This window comes from Mastomys coucha, unplaced genomic scaffold (assembly GCF_008632895.1).
Source record: "Mastomys coucha isolate ucsf_1 unplaced genomic scaffold, UCSF_Mcou_1 pScaffold18, whole genome shotgun sequence".
NCBI classification, from domain to species: domain Eukaryota; kingdom Metazoa; phylum Chordata; class Mammalia; order Rodentia; family Muridae; genus Mastomys; species Mastomys coucha.
The window spans coordinates 23,321,942-23,341,234 of record NW_022196900.1 but is presented as its reverse complement, the minus strand read 5'-3'; the positions used below and the strand labels follow the sequence as shown (position 1 = coordinate 23,341,234).

General features: G+C 44.6%; 2 protein-coding genes across 4 annotated transcripts in view; one reads left to right on the top strand and one right to left on the bottom strand.

Moving 5' to 3' along the window:
• Positions 1 to 772: 772 nt before the first annotated feature.
• Rnf183 (ring finger protein 183) lies at positions 773 to 4,536 on the top strand. Of its 2 annotated transcripts, none has more exons than XM_031377570.1 (2): positions 773 to 1,094; positions 2,121 to 4,536. In XM_031377570.1, exon 2 carries the CDS (start codon positions 2,163 to 2,165, stop codon positions 2,733 to 2,735), a length of 573 nt encoding a protein of 190 aa, XP_031233430.1. In that variant the 5' UTR covers positions 773 to 1,094; positions 2,121 to 2,162; the 3' UTR covers positions 2,736 to 4,536. The 2 variants fall into 2 exon arrangements, with proteins under 2 accessions (XP_031233430.1, XP_031233431.1); XM_031377571.1 differs by lacking the exon at positions 773 to 1,094 and adding an exon at positions 1,310 to 1,454.
• A 962-nt stretch (positions 4,537 to 5,498) lies between these two features.
• The window catches only part of Prpf4 (pre-mRNA processing factor 4), a 15,766-nt gene continuing 1,971 nt past the window's right edge, over positions 5,499 to 19,293 (bottom strand). The window contains exons 3-14 of one of the 2 annotated variants that reach the window (XM_031377568.1): positions 17,955 to 18,141; positions 15,716 to 15,803; positions 15,118 to 15,197; positions 14,878 to 14,971; positions 14,327 to 14,421; positions 13,650 to 13,747; positions 12,026 to 12,149; positions 10,470 to 10,559; positions 7,552 to 7,674; positions 7,329 to 7,436; positions 7,132 to 7,250; positions 5,499 to 6,627 (exon numbers count right to left, since the gene is read on the bottom strand). In XM_031377568.1, coding sequence (XP_031233428.1) covers positions 6,434 to 6,627; positions 7,132 to 7,250; positions 7,329 to 7,436; positions 7,552 to 7,674; positions 10,470 to 10,559; positions 12,026 to 12,149; positions 13,650 to 13,731 — 840 coding nt within the window. In that variant the 5' untranslated portion in view covers positions 13,732 to 13,747; positions 14,327 to 14,421; positions 14,878 to 14,971; ... (1 more) ...; positions 15,716 to 15,803; positions 17,955 to 18,141 and the 3' untranslated portion in view covers positions 5,499 to 6,433. The remainder of the gene's footprint in view (positions 6,628 to 7,131; positions 7,251 to 7,328; positions 7,437 to 7,551; positions 7,675 to 10,469; positions 10,560 to 12,025; positions 12,150 to 13,649; positions 13,748 to 14,326; positions 14,422 to 14,877; positions 14,972 to 15,117; positions 15,198 to 15,715; positions 15,804 to 17,954; positions 18,142 to 19,293) is intronic. The other variant, XM_031377567.1, reaches the window with a different exon arrangement.

Sequence of the window (19,293 nt, the reverse complement as noted above, 5' to 3'; positions counted from 1 at the left end):
GATATTGTTTTTGCCTCAACAGCCTATGAATGTCATGAGAGAAAAGAGGAGGTCAATTTTCTTCCCCTTTATCTTCCAGTATCTGGTACAGCACCTGTCATGTGGTAAGCACTCAGTGATTGGGTGGGTGAACAACAGCTCATTGCATGGGGCATCTGCACAAATTCTAATGGCTCTCCCCTCTTTGGTTATGGCTGTACCATCTCTCCTTGAATGTCTTCTCCTTAAAGATGAAACATTTTTGGAGTTTCATCTTTGGAGCAGAGATTAAGATCTAGATAAATCCAGGAGGCCCGGGGTAAAAGTGGACACAGGTTTTGCTTCAAGCATCAATTTGGTCAGGGTATAGAGCATCACATCACATCAGTTCTCTAAGGAAGTGGAACTACCCTGAATTCTTCCCTTACAAATCTCCTGGTTTCCTACCTGGAGTCTTTACTGAGGCATGGAATCTCCGAGGAAACAGGAACACCTCCTATTTAGCTCTTTCCACATACCCTGCAGGTAGCCTGAATGGACATCTTCTGTGTCTGTGACTGCAAGTGGTAGAATAGAATTCCAAAACCATGTCCCAGTGTCACCCCCAGTGTTGTAACCAGCCGGAATCACTTCTCGTTTCCATGTAAGGCGAATGGTTTCGATGGAGAAGTAGTTTTCTTAAGTAGACCCCACCCTTACCCCCACCCCTACCCCAACCCCTGCAGACAGCCACTCAGCTCCTCAAATCATTTAAAATGGCCAGTATAAGCTTGAAATGAGGAAGCGGGGCCAGAGCGCTTCTCTTCAAGGCTGTGCGAAAGGCCCTCTCTGGGATTGTTGACTGTCCCTGTCCTAAAGGGTTGCCTACTTTGGCTGCAGCTGCCAAGTTAAAAGGGGAGGTGACAAGGAGGCTTGGGGAAGTTTTGGTAGTCAGATCTTTTAGGTGTTGGCGGCAAGCGGAGCACATGTCAGGCAGCTCCGTGTGCAAGGAGGAGATGCCAGCCTTTTAGAAAAGAAACGAGGGCCCAAGAGAGAGGAAACCCAGAAGACTTGTCCTCATGGTGATCTAGAAAGAGGAAACTGTCACCCTTTCCTTTCCAATCTGGTGATTTCAGGTATGAAAAGGGCCACTTTTGGACCTGTATCTGCTCTACATTCAATTGCTAGCCACACCCTGTGTGTGTTTGGGGACGTGTTGGGGGTGGTGGTGGTCATGCATGCTTCTCTGTGTGTCTCATTTGGGCCTCCCAGGCACCACTCTGGCTTTGACTCCAGGCAAGTGTGCTGAGGCTGCAGCCAGGACTACCTGGCAGCTCCAGGTGCTGTGAGCATGCTGTCATGGAAACGGCCCTGGGGTTGGTGGCAAGGCGGCAGTTCCCCAAAGCTAGGCGGATTCAGGAGAGGGAGAGGCTGGAAACTCAGACCCTTCAAAGCGGGTCTCTCTGCTTCCTCTACTACAATTCACAGAAACCCAGGTGGGTGCTGGGAGAAAGTGGGAGGAGCCAGGGGAGGCAGAGAACTAGGAAGAGACACACAGAGCTGATCTGGGGGGCTGGGTTAGGGGAGTCTTCTCAAGAATTGTTCACTGGGATCAGAACTAGTCAGCTGGGTGTGAAGAGCTGGCTGCTAGCCCCAAAGGAAAGAGCAGAAAGGGGGGCTGGCATTTGTCACCGGAGGAGGAACAGAGCCCATCTCTGCTCTACTCAGGGAATTGAGTTTGCAGGGAAGGAAGCACCTGTTCTTTAGCAAAACTCACTGAATGTGTCGTTCTCTCTTGCTCCATAGAGCAAAGACAGCCTAGCGCCAATGCAGGGAGCATTTGGCTACATTTTTAGCATCTCAAAAGCCCCAGCCCTGTCCCCTCCACTGCCTGCTCATTCTGGTGCTGCTGGAAAGGTGACCCATAGGGTTGCTCACTCCTTCACCCCGGGGGGTGGAGGGGAGGGTGGGCAGCTGTGTAGCGTCAGACTTGAGTCTGTGACCCCAGGACTGTGTGCTTTTGGACAAAATGCTTTCAGACATCCATTCCTCCACCTGTGAAATGTGGGTGGATAGCTTTTATCCTTTCAGAACTGACAGCTGCAGGCCAAGTCCAGGGACAGCACTCCATGGGTATACTTTCTCTTTCTCCCCTCTACCAGGGCATCCTCGTGAGGTGCTGGCTCCCTGTATGTGATCAGAGGATGAGCGAGCCACAGGGCCAGGAGCTCAGAGCTGAGTGCCCTGTCTGCTGGAACCCATTCAACAACACATTCCACACCCCCAAAGTGCTAGACTGCTGTCACTCCTTCTGCGTGGAATGCCTGGCCCACCTCAGCCTGGTGACCCCGGCCAGGCGCCGCTTGCTCTGCCCACTCTGTCGTCAGCCCACCGTGCTGGCTTCAGGACAACCGGTCACTGACTTGCCTACAGACACTGCCATGCTGACCCTCCTCCGCCTAGAGCCCCATCATGTCATCCTCGAGGGCCACCAGCTCTGTCTCAAGGACCAGCCCAAGAGCCGCTACTTCCTGCGTCAGCCTCGGGTCTACACTCTGGACCTTGGCCCTGAGCCTGGAAGCCAGACTGGGTTCCCTCAGGACACAGCTCCTGACACCAGGCCGGTGCCCATCCCTAGTCACTATTCTCTCAGAGAGTGTGTCCGTAACCCTCACTTCCGGATCTTTGCCTATCTGATGGCTGTCATCCTCAGTGTCACCCTGCTGCTCATCTTCTCCATCTTTTGGACTAAGCAGTTCTTTTGGGGCATGGGGTGAGCACTCTGTGTTCTAGGACAAGAACAGAGCCTTTCTCAGTGGTTGCTGGACCGGGGACTACAGAGCAGCCTTTGGTGTTACCTTTCTTGTAGTATTGCTCATTTTACAGCCCAGGTATCGGCGAGGTCTGCCTCGGAGAACAGAGAAGGCCCGACAGGAAGAGAAGAGCTAAAGGGCCAGGGACCTGATCATAAACTATGGGGTCATGAAGGGTAGAGAAGCAGTTCCGTGGCTACATAGTGAGTTGTGCCAAAGAGCTAGACAACACCACCCAGACATCAACTAGTTGAGAGAGCTTGTAGCATCTTTCACTGGAGCCGTGTTGAGCTGTTTGTGTGTTGCTAATACTTCTGGAAAGTGTTTCAATTCTGTGGGCCCATGTGCTTGTGTCCCCTTTCAGCTTTTTCTGATTCTTGCCACCGTTTCCAGTAAAGCTAGCCTGCATTCTTTAAGTCATTGATTTTTTTTTTTTTCCTTCCTCAACCTTTACTGGGCAGACTGAGAGGAAAGAAAAGACAGAATGATCCAGAGGTGGTGGGTAACCCTCGGGGAAGGGAGGGTGTACAGGGTGACATCTTCAGATGGAGTGAAGAAATGAATCTAAAGGTGAAGGAAGCCAGGATGGCTGGGAAGAACTTGGGGTTGAGGTAGAGGTCTCTATTCCTCCCAGTCAATGCTTGCAGGACAGATGGAGCCTTGCTCAGCTCCATAGCTCTGGTCTCAAAAGGTAAGGCAGACACACCAGGGAAGAGGTAATGCTTCAGCTGCATCTCAGGCTTGAGCAGTATGGAGCACAGGCCACTACCTTGGTTTTCTCTTCATAGGATAGAACCTAAAATTTAGCCCAGCCAGCAGCTGCTTGACACTGTGCCACATACATGCTGCTTCTTTGGTTCGGGCATGTCCTGGCGTCCAACTCTGAAGCAATCTCAAAGTGTCTAAAACACAATTAGAAAAAGACATCTTAGCCAGGGCTACACAGAGAAACCCTATCTCAAACAAACAAACACCCCCCCCAAAAGAAAGTTTTTGTTTTATTTTTTTCACCAGCCAGGTCCTACGTCCTGAAGGGTTAATAGCACACAACAGTGCTGGGGACATTTCTGAATCAAATCCTAGCAAGCAGTCTCACCCACTTACAGAACATCGAGAAACACAATGGTAGCACCTTCACTGGGTGTGCTTAGGGATGGAGACCTGCCACTGTGCCTAAGAAATATCATTATCCTAAGATTCAAATAGGTTAAGTAGCAACAATAGGCTCCAGGTCAAGACACAGGAGTGGGACAAGTCCATTGTTCATGAAGTCAGACAGCGATTTGTCCATGGCATCCATAAGGCGGAAAGGTGGAAAGGCTGATTAGCCAGCAACCAGGCCACATGCCCAGTCCTGGTCTTGCCAGTGGCTAACATTCCCCATAAAGCATTGTGAAATCGCTTCACACAGGCTCACGTGGTTCCACTGCTTACAGCTAGGTAGAGTCCACCCAGCATCTTAAAAGAATGAGTTCTCTTAGTGTGCCTGATGCACCACCTAGGGAGGGTTAAGTGACAGTGGTTCTGCCATTCAGAATCCACTATTTTCTTACAATGGTTGAAGAAATGGATTATTTCCCCCGGTACTTGCTCTGCTTAAGGCTTATGTGGAACATTTCCAACTTGAATGATCTCTTGGGTCAACCAAAAATTAAGTTCCTAGTAAGGTTCAGACCAAAGAAACCAAAACTCGGTGGTGTGCCTGATCCCGAATGCAGAACACTATGCCAAGTCTCGTCATTTTACAAATACCACAAGTCTAGAAAAAAAAGTAATTTCGTAGCATGCTATAATGGAAATAGAACAAGGGTGGTTAAATGCCAAGTGAAGGGGAGGCCTGAGTGGCCTACCAGTCACGTAGGGAATATACTTGGCTATGACTGGAATCAGATGTTTAGCTGGGCATGGTGAGCATACTTTAAACTTGGAGGCAGAGGCAGGTGGATCCGAGTTTGATGCCAGACTGGTCTACAGTGAGTTCTAGAAGCTGCACAGAGAAACCTTGTTTTGAATCCACCCCTTCCCCAAATGTTTTGTTATATACCACATATCCATGATCTATAGAAGAGCAGGGCAGAACAGGAAGCTGGTGGAGTGTAAATTTTCAGAACTGGAGAGGAGCTAATTTTACACTATACACAACTTTCTTTGAAATTACTGTTTTGTGTGGATTTACTGTGCAATTCTGGAGTGCAGAGGGTGTACACCTGCAGAGAGGTGAAGCCAATCACCGACTGACGCGGAAGAACTGTGGAGCCCCGTCACACCTGGCAACCTGGTGCTCTCCTAGCTAACAACTCTACGTAAAGAAGCTGTTAATGCCTGGATATGATGGCTTATACCTGCAATTTACACAACTTGAGATGCAGAGGCAGGAAGATTAAGAGTCTGAGGCCAATCTGAGCTACACAGCAAGACCCTGTCTCACAAAAAACCCTTCACCCCTTCCCCCAAAATGAAACCACAATAAACATCTGAATAAAGTAAGAAATTGGAACAACTCATAGGCCTAGAATTACATTTGATTTCAAAACTAAAGAAGGGGATCTCTTTGGACTAATGGCTAGGTTCATAAAATGCTGAAATAGAAAAGAGTTTTTATAGTAAGATTTTACTCTCAGCAAGTATGTGTGTGTGTGTGTGTGTGTGTGTGTGTGTGTGTGTGTGTATAAAAGGAGTTTATGTTTGGTAACACCCAAACATAAATTAGGATTTTTTTCCAGTTACTCTGACATGAAGTGTTGTTTAATACATAAAGTACACCCTTTAAATAACCAACAGGAAGGAGGCTGTACAACACAGACATCATGTTTGTTTTTAAAAACTCCTTTGAATCTGGATACAATGGCCAGACTGTTTTATCATGAAGGATGCCAAACTTCAAAGCCAAAAGGAAGAGGCTCTAACAAGGCCTAGAGTGCAATTCTGAGTTCCAGATGCAGGGACCATCCTCCATGACTACCACAGAACAGGGAAGTCTTCTTTACTGTGGAGCCATCACACAGCTGCAGTCTATGGCTCTGGTCTCATTCTCAGGGGCAGGAAAGGACCTTGCTGCCAGGCACTGCTCAACAAATGGTGGCAACACCCTCGTAACCGGAGAGATTTCAAATAACAGTCCAGCTCCCTTGCTTGCTGAACCACACATAGTCCCAAGCACATACCATGTTATAGAGAGCCAAGTTCAAGCATTAAAAATACAACTGCCGGGCACAGCAGCACATTTCCACAATGCCATCACTTGAAAGGCAGGGACAGGAGGATCACTTAAATGTGAGGCTTCCTGACATATATACCAAGTTCCAGGACAGTCAGGGCTATACATACAGACTCTGTCTCAAAATGCCAAATTAAAAACAAAAAAACAAAAATGAAAGACTAGTCACAATCCTGAGTGTGAGGGAGGAGGGAGGGCACTGAAAAGTGTTGAGTCTATACAACGACTACAGTAACAGCAGAACCTGAGATGAAAATTTTGTTCTAACCATGAAGGGCTTGCTATCACCTAAAGATTAGCTTCCTCAGAAGTGGGCTGACTTGAAAATCCAATCCTATACATGGTATTTGGCAGGAAACATGATAGAACACAACACAATTCTTTTCCTTTGAGGAAAATGGCTCCTTAGTGAGAACACAAGGTCTGAGTCCTCCTGTGGTCTTGCCTACTCTGCCATCCAGAGCTTGAAGGTTCTGTCATAGGAACAAGTGGCTATGAGTTGCCCATCAGAAGAAATGTCCAGGCCCATCACTTTGCCCTCATGACCAGCTAGAGTCTTCAGTGGGGACCAGCCTGGGTGGGTCCAAATCTTGGCTGTGTTGTCATAGGCACCCGTGAGCAAGAAGTCCCCATGGATAGCTGCAGAAGACAAAGCAAACATGAAGAACTCCAGGATTCAGAAAGAGCTTAAGAGAAAGAAAAAAGACAAAGACCTGCCAAAACACATTATTTTGAAAGAAAGGTTATTTCTGCATTCAGATAAACCAAACACATATATTCTATATTCCTACGTTCCTAGGGGCCTCCAAGATAAGGGACAGTCATGAGCAGATAGGATAATCAAGTAACAGATGGAGGCTGTGTGGCTGTTCTTTCCCTGGTGGACCGTTTGTTCAGTAACATCAAGCATCTAGTTAGTGCCTGACCATCCATGGAGGACGAAATGAAATGGAGCCTTCGTAGAACTCTTTCCCTCAAGAAGCATGCTTTGCCATAGTGCCATCTACAGTTATGGCAGGGGGAAGGAAACTGAAACTTGCTTCTTTAACAAGGTTCCATGTCTGAGTTAGTCTAATTCCTAAGATGTATTCCATGAAACAAAGGGTGCCTGGTGTTAAAGATGAGAACAAGAGTAAAGCTTACGCTCAAACTTGACACCGGTCACTAAGTTCTGATGGGCAGGGATGGTGTAGACACAGCGTCGCTGTCGAAGGTCCCACACTTTGCAGGTGTTGTCACCACTGCCAGTGGCAATGTGGTAGCTGAGGATCAGAAGTATCATAGTTAGAAACAGAGTACTGTCTGGGCAGGACCCTTCCCATTCACCGAGTCTGCTTTACCCATTGGGGGAGAAATTTATCCCGTAGATTTCCTTCAGGTGGCCTTCTAGGAACATAATGCAGCGTCCTGTGCGTAGGTCCCAAACTCGGCCAAAGGCATCCAGTCCCCTGATAAGCCAACATATGTATGAATATACAGAATCTAGTTTGACGAGGAAGTGAGTTTGCCTAAGAGGTGAGACTACTAAGCTGCCCTCCCCTTGCTTTGTGGAGGAAGTCTTACCCAGTGCCAGCCAAAGAGCCATCTTGATGGAAGGCAATGTCATACACACCCATGCTGTGGCCTTCCTGGTGCAGGATCTCCTCTTGAGCCTCTAAATCCCATAAGCGCCATGAACGGTCATAACTTAAAAAATAAATAAGGATAAATTTGCCAAGTTACCAATAATTACATCAATGATCAACCAGCAGACTGATTAAGCGTCTACTATGACAAGGTACTATAAATAATCAGTTCAGCTCATACTCCTGAAACTATTCATTCAACCATACTAACAAGAAAAGCCAGGCTGGAGAGATGGCTGAGCAGTCAGTGACTGCTCTTCCAGAGGTCCTGAGCACAATTCCTAGCATATGGGAATCCGCCACATGGTGGCTCACAACCATCTATAATAAAATATGGTGCACTCTTCTGGTGTGCAGGCATATGTGCACATAGAACACTGTATACTAAATAAATAAATCTTAAAACAAAACAACAACAAAAAACAAAACAAAAAGAAAAGAAAAAAAGGAAAAGAAGGAAGAAAGAGAGAAAGAAAGAAAGAAAGAAAGAAAGAAAGGAAGAAAGAGAGAAAAAGGCCTTTCTGACATGAACAATGTCTCACCATCCAAGACTTTATGTTTTAGGTGGCAGTTGGGAGACCATGAACATTCTGTACTTTAGTGGCTATTTTTTTGTTTTTGTTTTTTTCAAGACAGGGTTTCTCTGTATAGCCCTGGCTGTCTTGGAACTCACTCTGTAGACCAGGCTGGCCTCGAACCTAGAAATCCGCCTGCCTCTGCCTCCCAAGTGCTAGGGATTAAACCACTACCCAGCTTTAGTGGCTATTTTTTTAAAAAAGAATTCCCTGGGTAGGGGTTGGGGCTCAATAGTAGGGAGGCCTTGCTTGGTATGTGCAGGGCCTTGGGTTCAGCCACAAGCACAAAACAAAAACAAACTTCTTGAAGAATGGCCCAGCACAAATGGCACCATCTTTCCCCCTCCATTCTGCTGCTGCATCCCTTCACTCATCAGGCATTTGTATATTTACAGGAGTCTCAATTGAAATTAGGGCATTAAAGAAAATCCAGAAAGACAAACAGAGCAGATCTAGAAACAGACCCAAATGTTTATGACCAGAATGCTTTCATTAAAGGTATTAAAGGAATTTTAACAAAAATCTTAAATGATGGTTGCAAACGGGCTTTGGTGTTACAAATATAGAATAGATAAACTCAAGAAGGGCAAAGCAACTGGAGCCTGCACCAAAGACATGCAAGATGTGTAAGCATATGGCAAAAACACTCAAGTGCAACGGCCACCAGGGTAGGAACACTGACATGAGTAGTATTACTACGTGCTTACAATGGGCAAAACAGTATGACTGGCAACAGCAAACACCAACACAGCTATAACCAGAGCGGGCAGAGCTTAGCTGCTTTTAAGATTCTACTCTGGGGAACAGAGCCTCACTATGAAGCCCAGGCTGGCCTCAAATTTGAGATCTTAGTACTAAATGTTGGGACTGTAAGTCTGTGGCACTGAATACAGCTTGCCCAAATAATTTTTTTTTTTGTTTTGTTTTTTTGAGACAGGGTTTCTCTGTATAGCTCTGGCTGTCCTGGAACTCACTCTGTAGACCAGGCTGGCCTCAAACTCAGAAATCCGCCTGCCTCTGCCTCCCAAGTGCTGGGATTAAAGGCGTGCGCCACGACCGCCCGGCTTGCCCAAATAATTTAAAAAGCTAATATACATCTACTTTATGCACCACTACTCCATGAACTAGTAATTGTACTCTTAGATAATTACCTAAGAAAAAGGAGAAGACAGCCACCCCATCTACTAAAAGCTTCAATGAGAATATTTATGGCTGGGGATGGAGAGATGGCACAGGATGTTCTTCCAGAGGACCGGAGTACTAACACCCTCATGGTAGCTTACAACCAAGCCTAACTCTAATCTGATGCTTCTGTGGGGACTTACACATGAGGCACAGACATACACACAGGCAAAATATCCATACACATAAAAAAAGAGTATTTACAGTAGCTTTATCTTGACTAGCCACAGCCTAGAAACATGCCCATGTGTCCATCAACAATGCATAAACTGTGGCTCAGATACACAACAGACTACAACTCAACTCAACAACACGAATGGGTATAAACAGGCAGAATGAACAGAAATCATGTCAGAGGTTGTTTGGAAGGGGAAGTTAAGAAGGGGTGGGAGAGAACTCTGTTGGGTGGGAGACACATTATCTGTACTGATGAAGATGTGGGTCATAAGTGGTATGCATTTGTCAAGGTTGAATTGTATATTAAAACAATCATACTCTATTGTATGTTGCTTAAACATGAAAGAAGATTTTTAGGAGAACTATGTCTCACTAACCAACCTTACAGAATCAGAAAAAGAAGCCAACATGTTGGCAGGGAGAAATTTTACTTAAAAAAAAAAAAAAAATTATTTTTTTTAAGACAGAATTTTTCTGTGTAGTCCTGACTGTCCTGAACTTGCTCTATAGCCCAAGCCTGCCTTGAACTCACCTGCCTCTGCCTCTCGAGTGCTGAGATTAAAGGCATGGGCCACTATCACCCAGATCTTTTTTTATTTTTAATAGTCTTCCTATGTAGCCCAGGCTGGCCCTGAACTTGTGATCCTATTCCTTCAGCCTGGTGAGTGCTAGGACTCCAGGAATGTGCTATCACACCCAGCTGAGGAGATTTCAATATAATGTGTAGCACACCCAGCAAACATAAAAGTAAAAATATTCTGCCCTGACTATATCAAACTCCTTTATTCTGATTCTATTACTGAAGTTTGAGAAAGTTCTAATTGAATATCCTTGCTCTAAAAATTTACCTGGCAGATAACTGAAAAAGATTATCAAAACCAACAGGCTTATACAAACTGGACAGTATCAGATGGCTTCTTACCAGGTTGTGCCAAGGAAACGCCCTGACGGATGCCACATTACCCGAGCCACACGCACTGTATGGCCTTCAATATCTGCCACTGGTTCATCGCTGAAAGGAACCAAACGTACAGGCATTAAAACACCTTGAGAGCCAAGCAGATGCCCACTAAGTTATCTTCTGCTGTGCAGACCTACCCGCTCTAGTCTGTACACAGCCATTGCCATGTACCTGCTACACCAAGCAGCATGGGGACCCGAGACACCTTGCACAAGGCTCTGTGCTAACTAGTAACCATCCTTGCAATGGGTTACAATCTTTGGGATAATAATTTAAGCTACTTGCTAAGGTTCTGTGACCATAGGGCACAGTGATCACTTCTCAATTCAGCTAGTTCACAAATTCTCCATCTAGGGTAAGAGAAAAGTTCTTCAGATTGCTGAGCAAGACTGCCATTGCATCAAAGCAGTGCTTGGATTCAAAAAAGAAAACAGACTTTGGTAGAGGTATGGATACAGAAATCAGTTTTTGTTCAAGTGGGTTCCAGATGATCCTTTTTAACCCTTACTTAGCCTGTTCAAAGATCCAAATGAGAAAAGGGATTCTAGGCTAGAGGAACTCTGTCCCCTGGCTGGCCACTGTTTCTGCTACCTAGCAATGACAAAGACTAAACAGTAGAGAGAGGAAGTAAACATGAGCCTAAAGAGAGCAATTAGAAGGGAGTGCTTGCTGTCAGAGCACATGCAGACTCAACCAATGCCCTTGGGGAGAAGCACTGCTAAGTCTATGGAAGCCAATTAAAACTTGCCCCGTGGGCTGGCGAGATGGCTCAGCAGGTAAGAGCACTGACTGCTCTTCCAAAGGTCCTGAGTTCAAGTCCCAGCAACCACATGGAGGCTCACAACCACCCGTAGTGAGATCTGACGCCCTCTTCTGGCGAGTCTGAAGACAGCTACAGTGTACTGTGTATAATAATAAATAAATAAATCTTTAAAAAAAAAAAAAATTGCCCCGTATGAGCAGAGACCCTATCTGGCAAAGACTACAGATGCTAATTAGTGCTCTTAGGAAAGTGAGCATTCAAATGTCTTTTAGATCACAATATGCTTTCAAAATTGAGTGGTCTAGTAAAAACACCTATATGAAGAATAAAATGTGCCGTAGTTGGAAAATACGTGTTAGGTAGAGGATAACGCCAGTGGCCTCGCTGCCAGACAGAACCTCCCTTCCCTCTCCTCTGTGGCTGTGTGCTAAGACCTGAGAGGCCGCCAAGATGGTTACCTTTAGCCTATCTACAAAACAGTGCATCTCTCCAATGCTAACCAACCATGTAGGTTAGACTGAATTGTTTTAAAATAATGGGAGTCAGAAATCAGCAACTACATGCAAAGGCAAAAACTGAGTGCTAAAGTCAGCAAGGAAAACAAAAATCTCAGCACACCTTCTCTGGAGAAGAAAGGTCTAAGAAAGATATCTCCATTTTTGGTGAGTGCCTTGGACTCTTCGGGCGTGTCTGGACCAGCCCCGCCTACCCGCCATAAGGATGGCAGTATGGACTGGATGATGGCAATACTTACCTGTCAAGACTCCAAAGCTTCACAGAACCATCAGCAGCACAAGACGCCAGGTTGACATCTTTTTGGTCCAATGAGACAGTGGATTTGGGATGGAATACAATTGCTCCTACATTTGTGTTATGGCCTAAAGGAATACAGGAGATCAAGTTAAAGGGCTCTCACCTCTTTGTAACCTATAAGCAAAGAAAGGCTACTATGAACAGCATGGCAAAGGACCTATCAGGGAATGTGAACATAGTATTAAAATGATTAGTCAATTACTAAAAAGGAACATTTATTTTTGAGACAGTGTCTCTCTGTAGTCCTGGCTAGTCTGGAACTTGCTATGAAGACCAGGCTGGCCTGAAATTTAAAAAAGATCTACCTACCACTGCCTCCTAAGTGTTAGGATTAAAGTGTGTGCCACCATGCCCAGAAATTTATTTTTAAATTTCGTGTATGTACATAGGAGCACAGGTGCCTATGGAGGTCACCGGATCCCCTGGAGCCAAATTACAGGAGCTGTGAACTAGCTGGAACTCAGGCCAGAGTCTTTCTAAGAGCAGAACACATTTTGTTTGAAACAAATCACTTTGTCTTCTTTTTTTTTTTTTTAAATTTAAGAAAAAAAAAGGGGGGGGCAGAAACTGGCACAGTGGACAGTATCTGTTAACTCTGGGAGGCTGAGGCAGGAGGGAGGCTGAGGCAGGAGGGAGGCTGAGGCAGGAGGGAGGCTGAGGCAGGATAGTGAATTGAAAGCTATACTGGGAAACAGTAAGACTCCATTCACAAAAACTAAATAAACCAAATAAAAATAAATAAAACATAAAATCTTGGTGTCTGGAGCTAGAGAAATGGCTCAGCGGTTAAGAGTGCTGACTGCTCTTCTGAAGGTCCTGAGTTCAAATCATAACCACATGGTGGCTCACAACCATCCTAGAATGAGATCTGACACACTCTTCTGGTGTGTCTGAAGACAGCTACAGTGTACTTACATACAATAATAAAATAAATCTTAAAAAAAAAAAATCTTGGTGTCTTTTAATTTAGATGCTATAAAAGTCAGAGTGTGGCTGGACAGGAGGACACACTGCAGGAATGTAAAGTCAAGATACTCTGGTATTGTAGAGCGAGAACCACACACATCCATTTAAATATAAATGCAATGCACTGGGCAGGGTGGCGCATGCCTTTAATCACAACACTTAGGAGGTAGAGGCAGGCAGATTTCTGAGTTCAAGGCCAGCCTGGTCTACAGAGTGAGTTCCAGGACAGCCAGGGCTACACAGAGAAACCCTGTCTTGAAAAAAAACCAAAAAATAAAATAAAATAAAATAAAATAAAATAAAAATAAATGCAATGCACAGGCTGGAAGGATGGCTCATTAGTTAAAAGATCCATTGCTCATTCTGCTCTTGCAGAGGACCTGAGTTGGTTGCCAGCACCCACATCAGCTGGCTCACACATGCCTTTAACTCCAGCTCCAAGGGATGAGACACCTTCAGGTGGTCTCCTGGCATTTATATTTGTACACAGAGTGCACAGAAGCAATGCTGTGAATTGTATCTGAGTCTCAACCCGAGTTTCACCGTTTAACAGTTTGTTGGGAAAAGAATGAGAGCTCCCAACCAAGATTGTAACTCACCTCGAAGAGTGTGAAGGAGGCTGCAGTCAGGGACAGACCAGAGCTTGCAGAGCCCACTCCTATCAAACACAAAGGAAAGCATCTCATGCAGGGTTGGTCTGGGAAGGAAAAGGCACCTTCGTAACATCATTAAAGGACAATTCTGTTTTGACCCTATACACTTGACAGAGGTCATCAGAAAACTCAAAAGGCTTGTTGGAGAGCTATAGCAGTTCTCAGGTCTCTTTTAGACTATCGTGGAATGCAAGCTGCTATTTTTAATGTCCAGGTCAACTTATAAGACAAAAGGTAAAACTAGTAATTAACATTCACCAATGGTACAGATAAAGGCACCAAGACTTCCAAGGATCGCCTATCTCACTGAGACCACAGAACTAGTAAAGAAAAGCTGGACTAAGCTCAAAACTACTTAGTCTATAAAGTTCCCATACGAGGGACTCAAGAACACCAGTAGGAGAACACAGTACACATTACACGTCCTGGATCTCTGGAGATCTTTGTGACTAGTAAGAACTGCCCAACAGAGGCTGCGGAAGCAAACAAGCAGGCAGAGCCATGACAACTGCCCCGGAGAAGTAGAGGAAGAGGAAAGAGGGAAAGGGAGCTGAGATAAAGATACCCTTTCTTCCTGAACCAATGCCCAATTTAGGAAACCGTTACTGGAAAACAAAACTTACCAACAAGCTGTGGCTAGCATTTTAGAATTGGGGCTGAAATGACAGTAGGAGATCGGCCGATCATCTCCAATCTGACTGCAGAAATTATTCAAAGACTAACAAGAAAACAAAAACAAGGTGATCATTAGAAAGCCAATCTGAAAGTTCTTTGGCTTTTCACTTTTGGGGAAAAAAGGGGAGTTGGGGAAAGGTAGTGAAGGAGGTGATGCTGGTAAGTTTCAGCTTAACCAATCCCAAGACTTTAAATGCTTGCTGCTGATAGAAGACATTCAAGTTGCTGAAAGAAAGGGATCAAGGCTTATCTGGAAAGCCACTTGTTCACCACAGCCTCACTAGCTTTCATGTCAGCCAAACACAGACAAAACACAGCTTGAGCTGTTAGAAGGGAGCCTCCCTCTGTGAGGCCAGAATGCTCCTGTCACCACGGCTGATGGTGCCTGCCACATCACAGATCCAGCAGGTGGCATGTGGAAGCTGCCTTTACCCTCCTATGGGTGGGCCAAACCAGAAGCTAATAATTAGAGACTGGACAACAGTGAAGAGCATCTTACCCGGAGAGACTTGTGCAGCTCCTGCATCTGGGAGGTTCTGGTTGTCTCAGGAATCTCCTTATGGAGACGGGCCTCCTCCAAGCGTTTCATTGCCCTGTGACCCATAAACATCATCACTAATGGAGTATCACCAAGGGTCTGAACTCTCTAACTCTCAATCCTATGTACTAAGCACCACTAGTAGAGTGCCTATTCTTTGTCCCTGAAATGACAGAATTCTTTCTTCTGACCTCAGCTTACCTGGGGAGCGAATAATTAGCAATCCACAGTCTGGCCACCTTCAGGCTATTTGGTCCTTCATGGTACCAGGTTTGCTGATACTGAGAAGGAAAGAACAGAAGAAACATTAGGTTGCTCTTCCCCTCTGTAATGCTCACAAAGAAGGTGATTGGTTCAGTAACAGAACAACGCAGGCGCTTGACCTTCTGTTATTTACTTTTTACTTGTGTGTTATGTGACTGTGGGGGATGTGCCATGGAGGTCAGAGGATGGCATCAGATTGCTCAGGGTTTGGCACTGCTAGACTCAGGTGTTGGGAACCGAACTTGACCCTTCCTGAAGAGCAGTGTGCACTCTTAAGGGTGGAGCAATCTCTCTAGACCCCTCATTTTTTTTTCTTCTATGACTTCTTATAGTTTTTGGTTTCTTACTGAGTCACACCAAGAGTGCCACAACTCGTTCCTGAATGGAGAACTTCCAGCACCACACTAGTCCATAAAAATGATCAATTATCACCATCAACTAGCCCCAAATGGCAGAGAGAGCCTGTAGACACCTCTCCTCACCCTAGCAAAGCAAAGCACTGGAAAGGGTGCTCTTGAATTTCTCCACAGTTTACCTCTTCTTTTGACTTCTTAGATTTTTCATCATCTTTTTTGGTCTTTTTTAAGGCATCAGTCCCGACCACTGAGAGAATATTTCTTAACCTGTAAAAAAAAAAAGGTCAGAAATCAATATGGATGAGGTCCAGTAGGGACCCATCACCACTTGTGAAAAAGATGTGTCAAGATTCCCAAAAGCTTACAACCACAGGGATCAATGAACCTTAGCCACACTGTGTTTGTTTCCCAACTCATACATTCTTATGATAAAGTTTAATTCATAAATTATCAAGGTAAAAGGTTAGTAACAAAAAACCAAAACAGATTTTTATAACTATGTGAATGAGATCTGTTTTTCTTTCTTTCACAGTATCTTATTCTAGTGCACACTAATAGGCAGGTAGCAAGGAAATAGCAGGTGAAGGGACAGAGCGGTCATGATGGTGTGTGAATGAACATTTATAAAGTGTTTATTTCTGGACCTTAGGTGACTATGGTGAGAGAAAAGCAGGAAAAGCAAGCACAGGCGAAACACTGTACACCTTTGCTCCTTCACCTCTCAGACTCCTCCAGTCTCCCTTAAGACTCCAGTGGGCATGCTGAGCCTTTCCAGTCTTTACCTGAAGGCTCCTAAAATCCAGCCATCAGCAATTACTCTATTCCATTTAGTCACCTGCTGCCATGTACAGCTGGAACCCACTGAATGCCATGATGTACAGGCATCGATTCAAGGGCTAAGGATAATTAATGACTAAGAATAGTTCTGAAGGAACTAGGCTTGATGGCACATACTTTTAATCCCAGAACTTGGAGGCAGAGGCAGATGATCTCTGAGTTCAAGACCAGCCTGGTCTACAAGTGAGTTCCTAGCCACTAAGGGCTACACATTGAGACTCCATTTCAATAAAATAAGAATTACAAGTCAGGTGTGTTGGTGAGCTCAAGGCCAGCTAAGGCTATATAGTGAGACTCCGTCTCAAAAGAGCAACAACAAAATTTAAAATAAAGGATAATTCTTAAGGGACTACAGAAAGCAGTACACTACACCAATACCAGACAGCGGTGAACAGAATGTGAAGGGAATATGGAAGAAGTAAAGAACCTTGGGAGGAGGTGTGGGATAGATTTCAGGGAAGGCTTTTACAGAAAAGGTGTTGTCAAATGCTTATTCAGCCCAGAGTCAAAAACAGAAGGTGAAAAAGAGGATTAAAGAAATGTAAAGGCCTATAGTCAGAGAAACAGGGTGAACTGAGGCCTGAAGCGCTTCAGTAAAGCTGGAATATGGGATACAGGAGAAGGGCTGGTGATGGCCAAAGCTGGAAAGTCAAGTGGGGCCTGGTCACCAGAGCCTTTATGCTATACAAGGAAGGGTCTGCAATGAGAATGATATGGCAGCAGGAAGAAGAGGAAGAATAGCATAGAAAACTCGCCTTTACTGTTAAAGCAATCCCAAGTCACAATAGTGTCCCTGAGCTAAGATAGTGGCAGCTGGGATTCAAGGCATTCACCTAAGGGGCATAATAATAAAGCAAGATGGACTTGGCAGGCAGCAGCGGCTAACAGCAAATAAACCGAGTCAGGTTGGCAGGATGGCTCAGCAGGTAGAGGGCCCTGCTGACTTGATGTAGATCCCTGGGACACATGGTGAGAGAGAATCAGCTCTCACAAGTTCTTCTATGACCCCCATACCTATATGAAGGCACATACATGTCTACACACATTTATACAAGTAAGAAACATTTAAAAAAAGGCATTGGCAGAAATAACGGAGGGGCTTACTCCACAGGAGCAAGTCTGTGAACAAGTGGCACTTATGCTCAAACGAAAGAACATGATCCTAAAAGCTAAGAGAGAAACAAAAAAATGAAATATTTGTGTATCCGGGCCTGAAGAGAAAGGTTCAGTGGTTAAAGATTACTTCTTGCTCTTTCAGAGGACCCAAGTTCAGTTCCCAGCAACCATATCAGGCAGTTCAATATTGCCTGTAACTCTAGCTCCATATTTAACACCCTCTTTTGGACTCCCAGGGTACCCTAACTCACTTGTGCATGCTCCCACACAGACACATCATGGTTTATACAATTAAAAATATATCTTAATAAAAGAAAACAATCACCTAGCATATCCAACAAACAACTTCACAGTAGAGTAGGAAAGGGCTTGACGGGAAGTCGGCACCGACTTCACAACCCACAGACTACAAGAATCTCGTAACTTCAAAGACAAATAATAAATGTAACTATTTATAAAGGACACCTTTCTCTTCGTTCAGCAGGGCCCTCTCCAAAAAGTGTGATAGGTTCTCCCAAGGCTCTAAGGCAAGCCTTGACCTCTGAGTCATCTGTGGAAACATTAATCTGCCGGGCTCGCTTTCTTCTTTCAAACTCTGCCAAGACTTCTGCCTGCCGCTCACTGATGTGCTCCTCAATTTCAAATACTTCTCCTATGCAAAGAACAGGCAACATGGGAGAAAGAAACAATTAGCCGATCAGAGTCTGTCTGTCCTACAGTACAGCTTCTTAAACTGGATGGAGGTACCATATAGTGTGAAGTGTGGGGCTCACAAAGACTTCAGCAATATAGCAGGGTTCCTGTGACCAATAATCCCAAATCACATTCAAAACAAACTGTAGTTGCTTCGGCAGTTCCTGCTAGGCTATACCATGAATCTTTGCTGCAGCCTTGGTTTTGAGCATGAGCAATTCTGTAACTTACTTACTGTCTGTCATGCCATGTGACGTTAAGGAACACTACCTCAAAGTGGCTCAGAGGCCATTACATGTGATGAATTGCAATGTCTTCACTGTACAAAGTTTTCTGCTCTTATAGAGACATAATGGTTTAGTTATAAGGAAAAGATTTAATTTCCTCAGCATCAAGTATCAATTAGTTTTATCTTTGGATTATACTGTGTTAAAATATTTGAAATGCCTTGACTTACAATATTAAAATTTCAGCCAAGATTTAATTCTCTACCAATAAACAAATATGTCCATCTTATTAACACTCAAATTTGTTTTGGTCTTTAAAAGTTGCAAGCATTCATAAGAACTGTATCTAGCCGGGCACTGGTATCTTAATAACTTTAATCCTTGAGCCAGGCAGTGGTGGCGCAGGCCTTTACTCCCAGCGCTTGGGAGGCAGAGGCAGGTGGATTTCTGAGTTCGAGGCCAGTCTGGTCTACAGAGTGAGTTCCAGGACAGCCAGGGCTACACAGAGAAACCCTGTATCGAAAAACAAAAACAAACAAACAAAAAACCCCAAAAAACTGTTATCTAATATATATCTTACTTTTTATAGCTTACCATTTTCAGCTTATTAAATGATAGCAAACACATAAACCTAAGTGATGCTTTAAACTGAGAGCAGGAGAGCTGGGTCACCTCTTCCATTTATTTCATTATTTCTCTCTATAGCTTAGAACATCTCTTATTTGGAAAACCCAAAAGAAATGTTGCTTATCAACTGCTACCTGCTAAAACAGAACCCCTAGAAGAACATTCACACATATTATCCAGCAAGAGGAAATAATGGCCAGGAAAAACAGGATTCCTCTGACAACAAGGTAAGGCTTTTTGGATACTATGGTGACTAG

Excerpts from the sequence above, each read along its gene's own strand:
- Rnf183 (XM_031377570.1), top strand. The coding sequence starts at position 2,163 with ATGAGCGAGCCACAGGGCCAGGAGCTCAGAGCTGAGTGCCCTGTCTGC.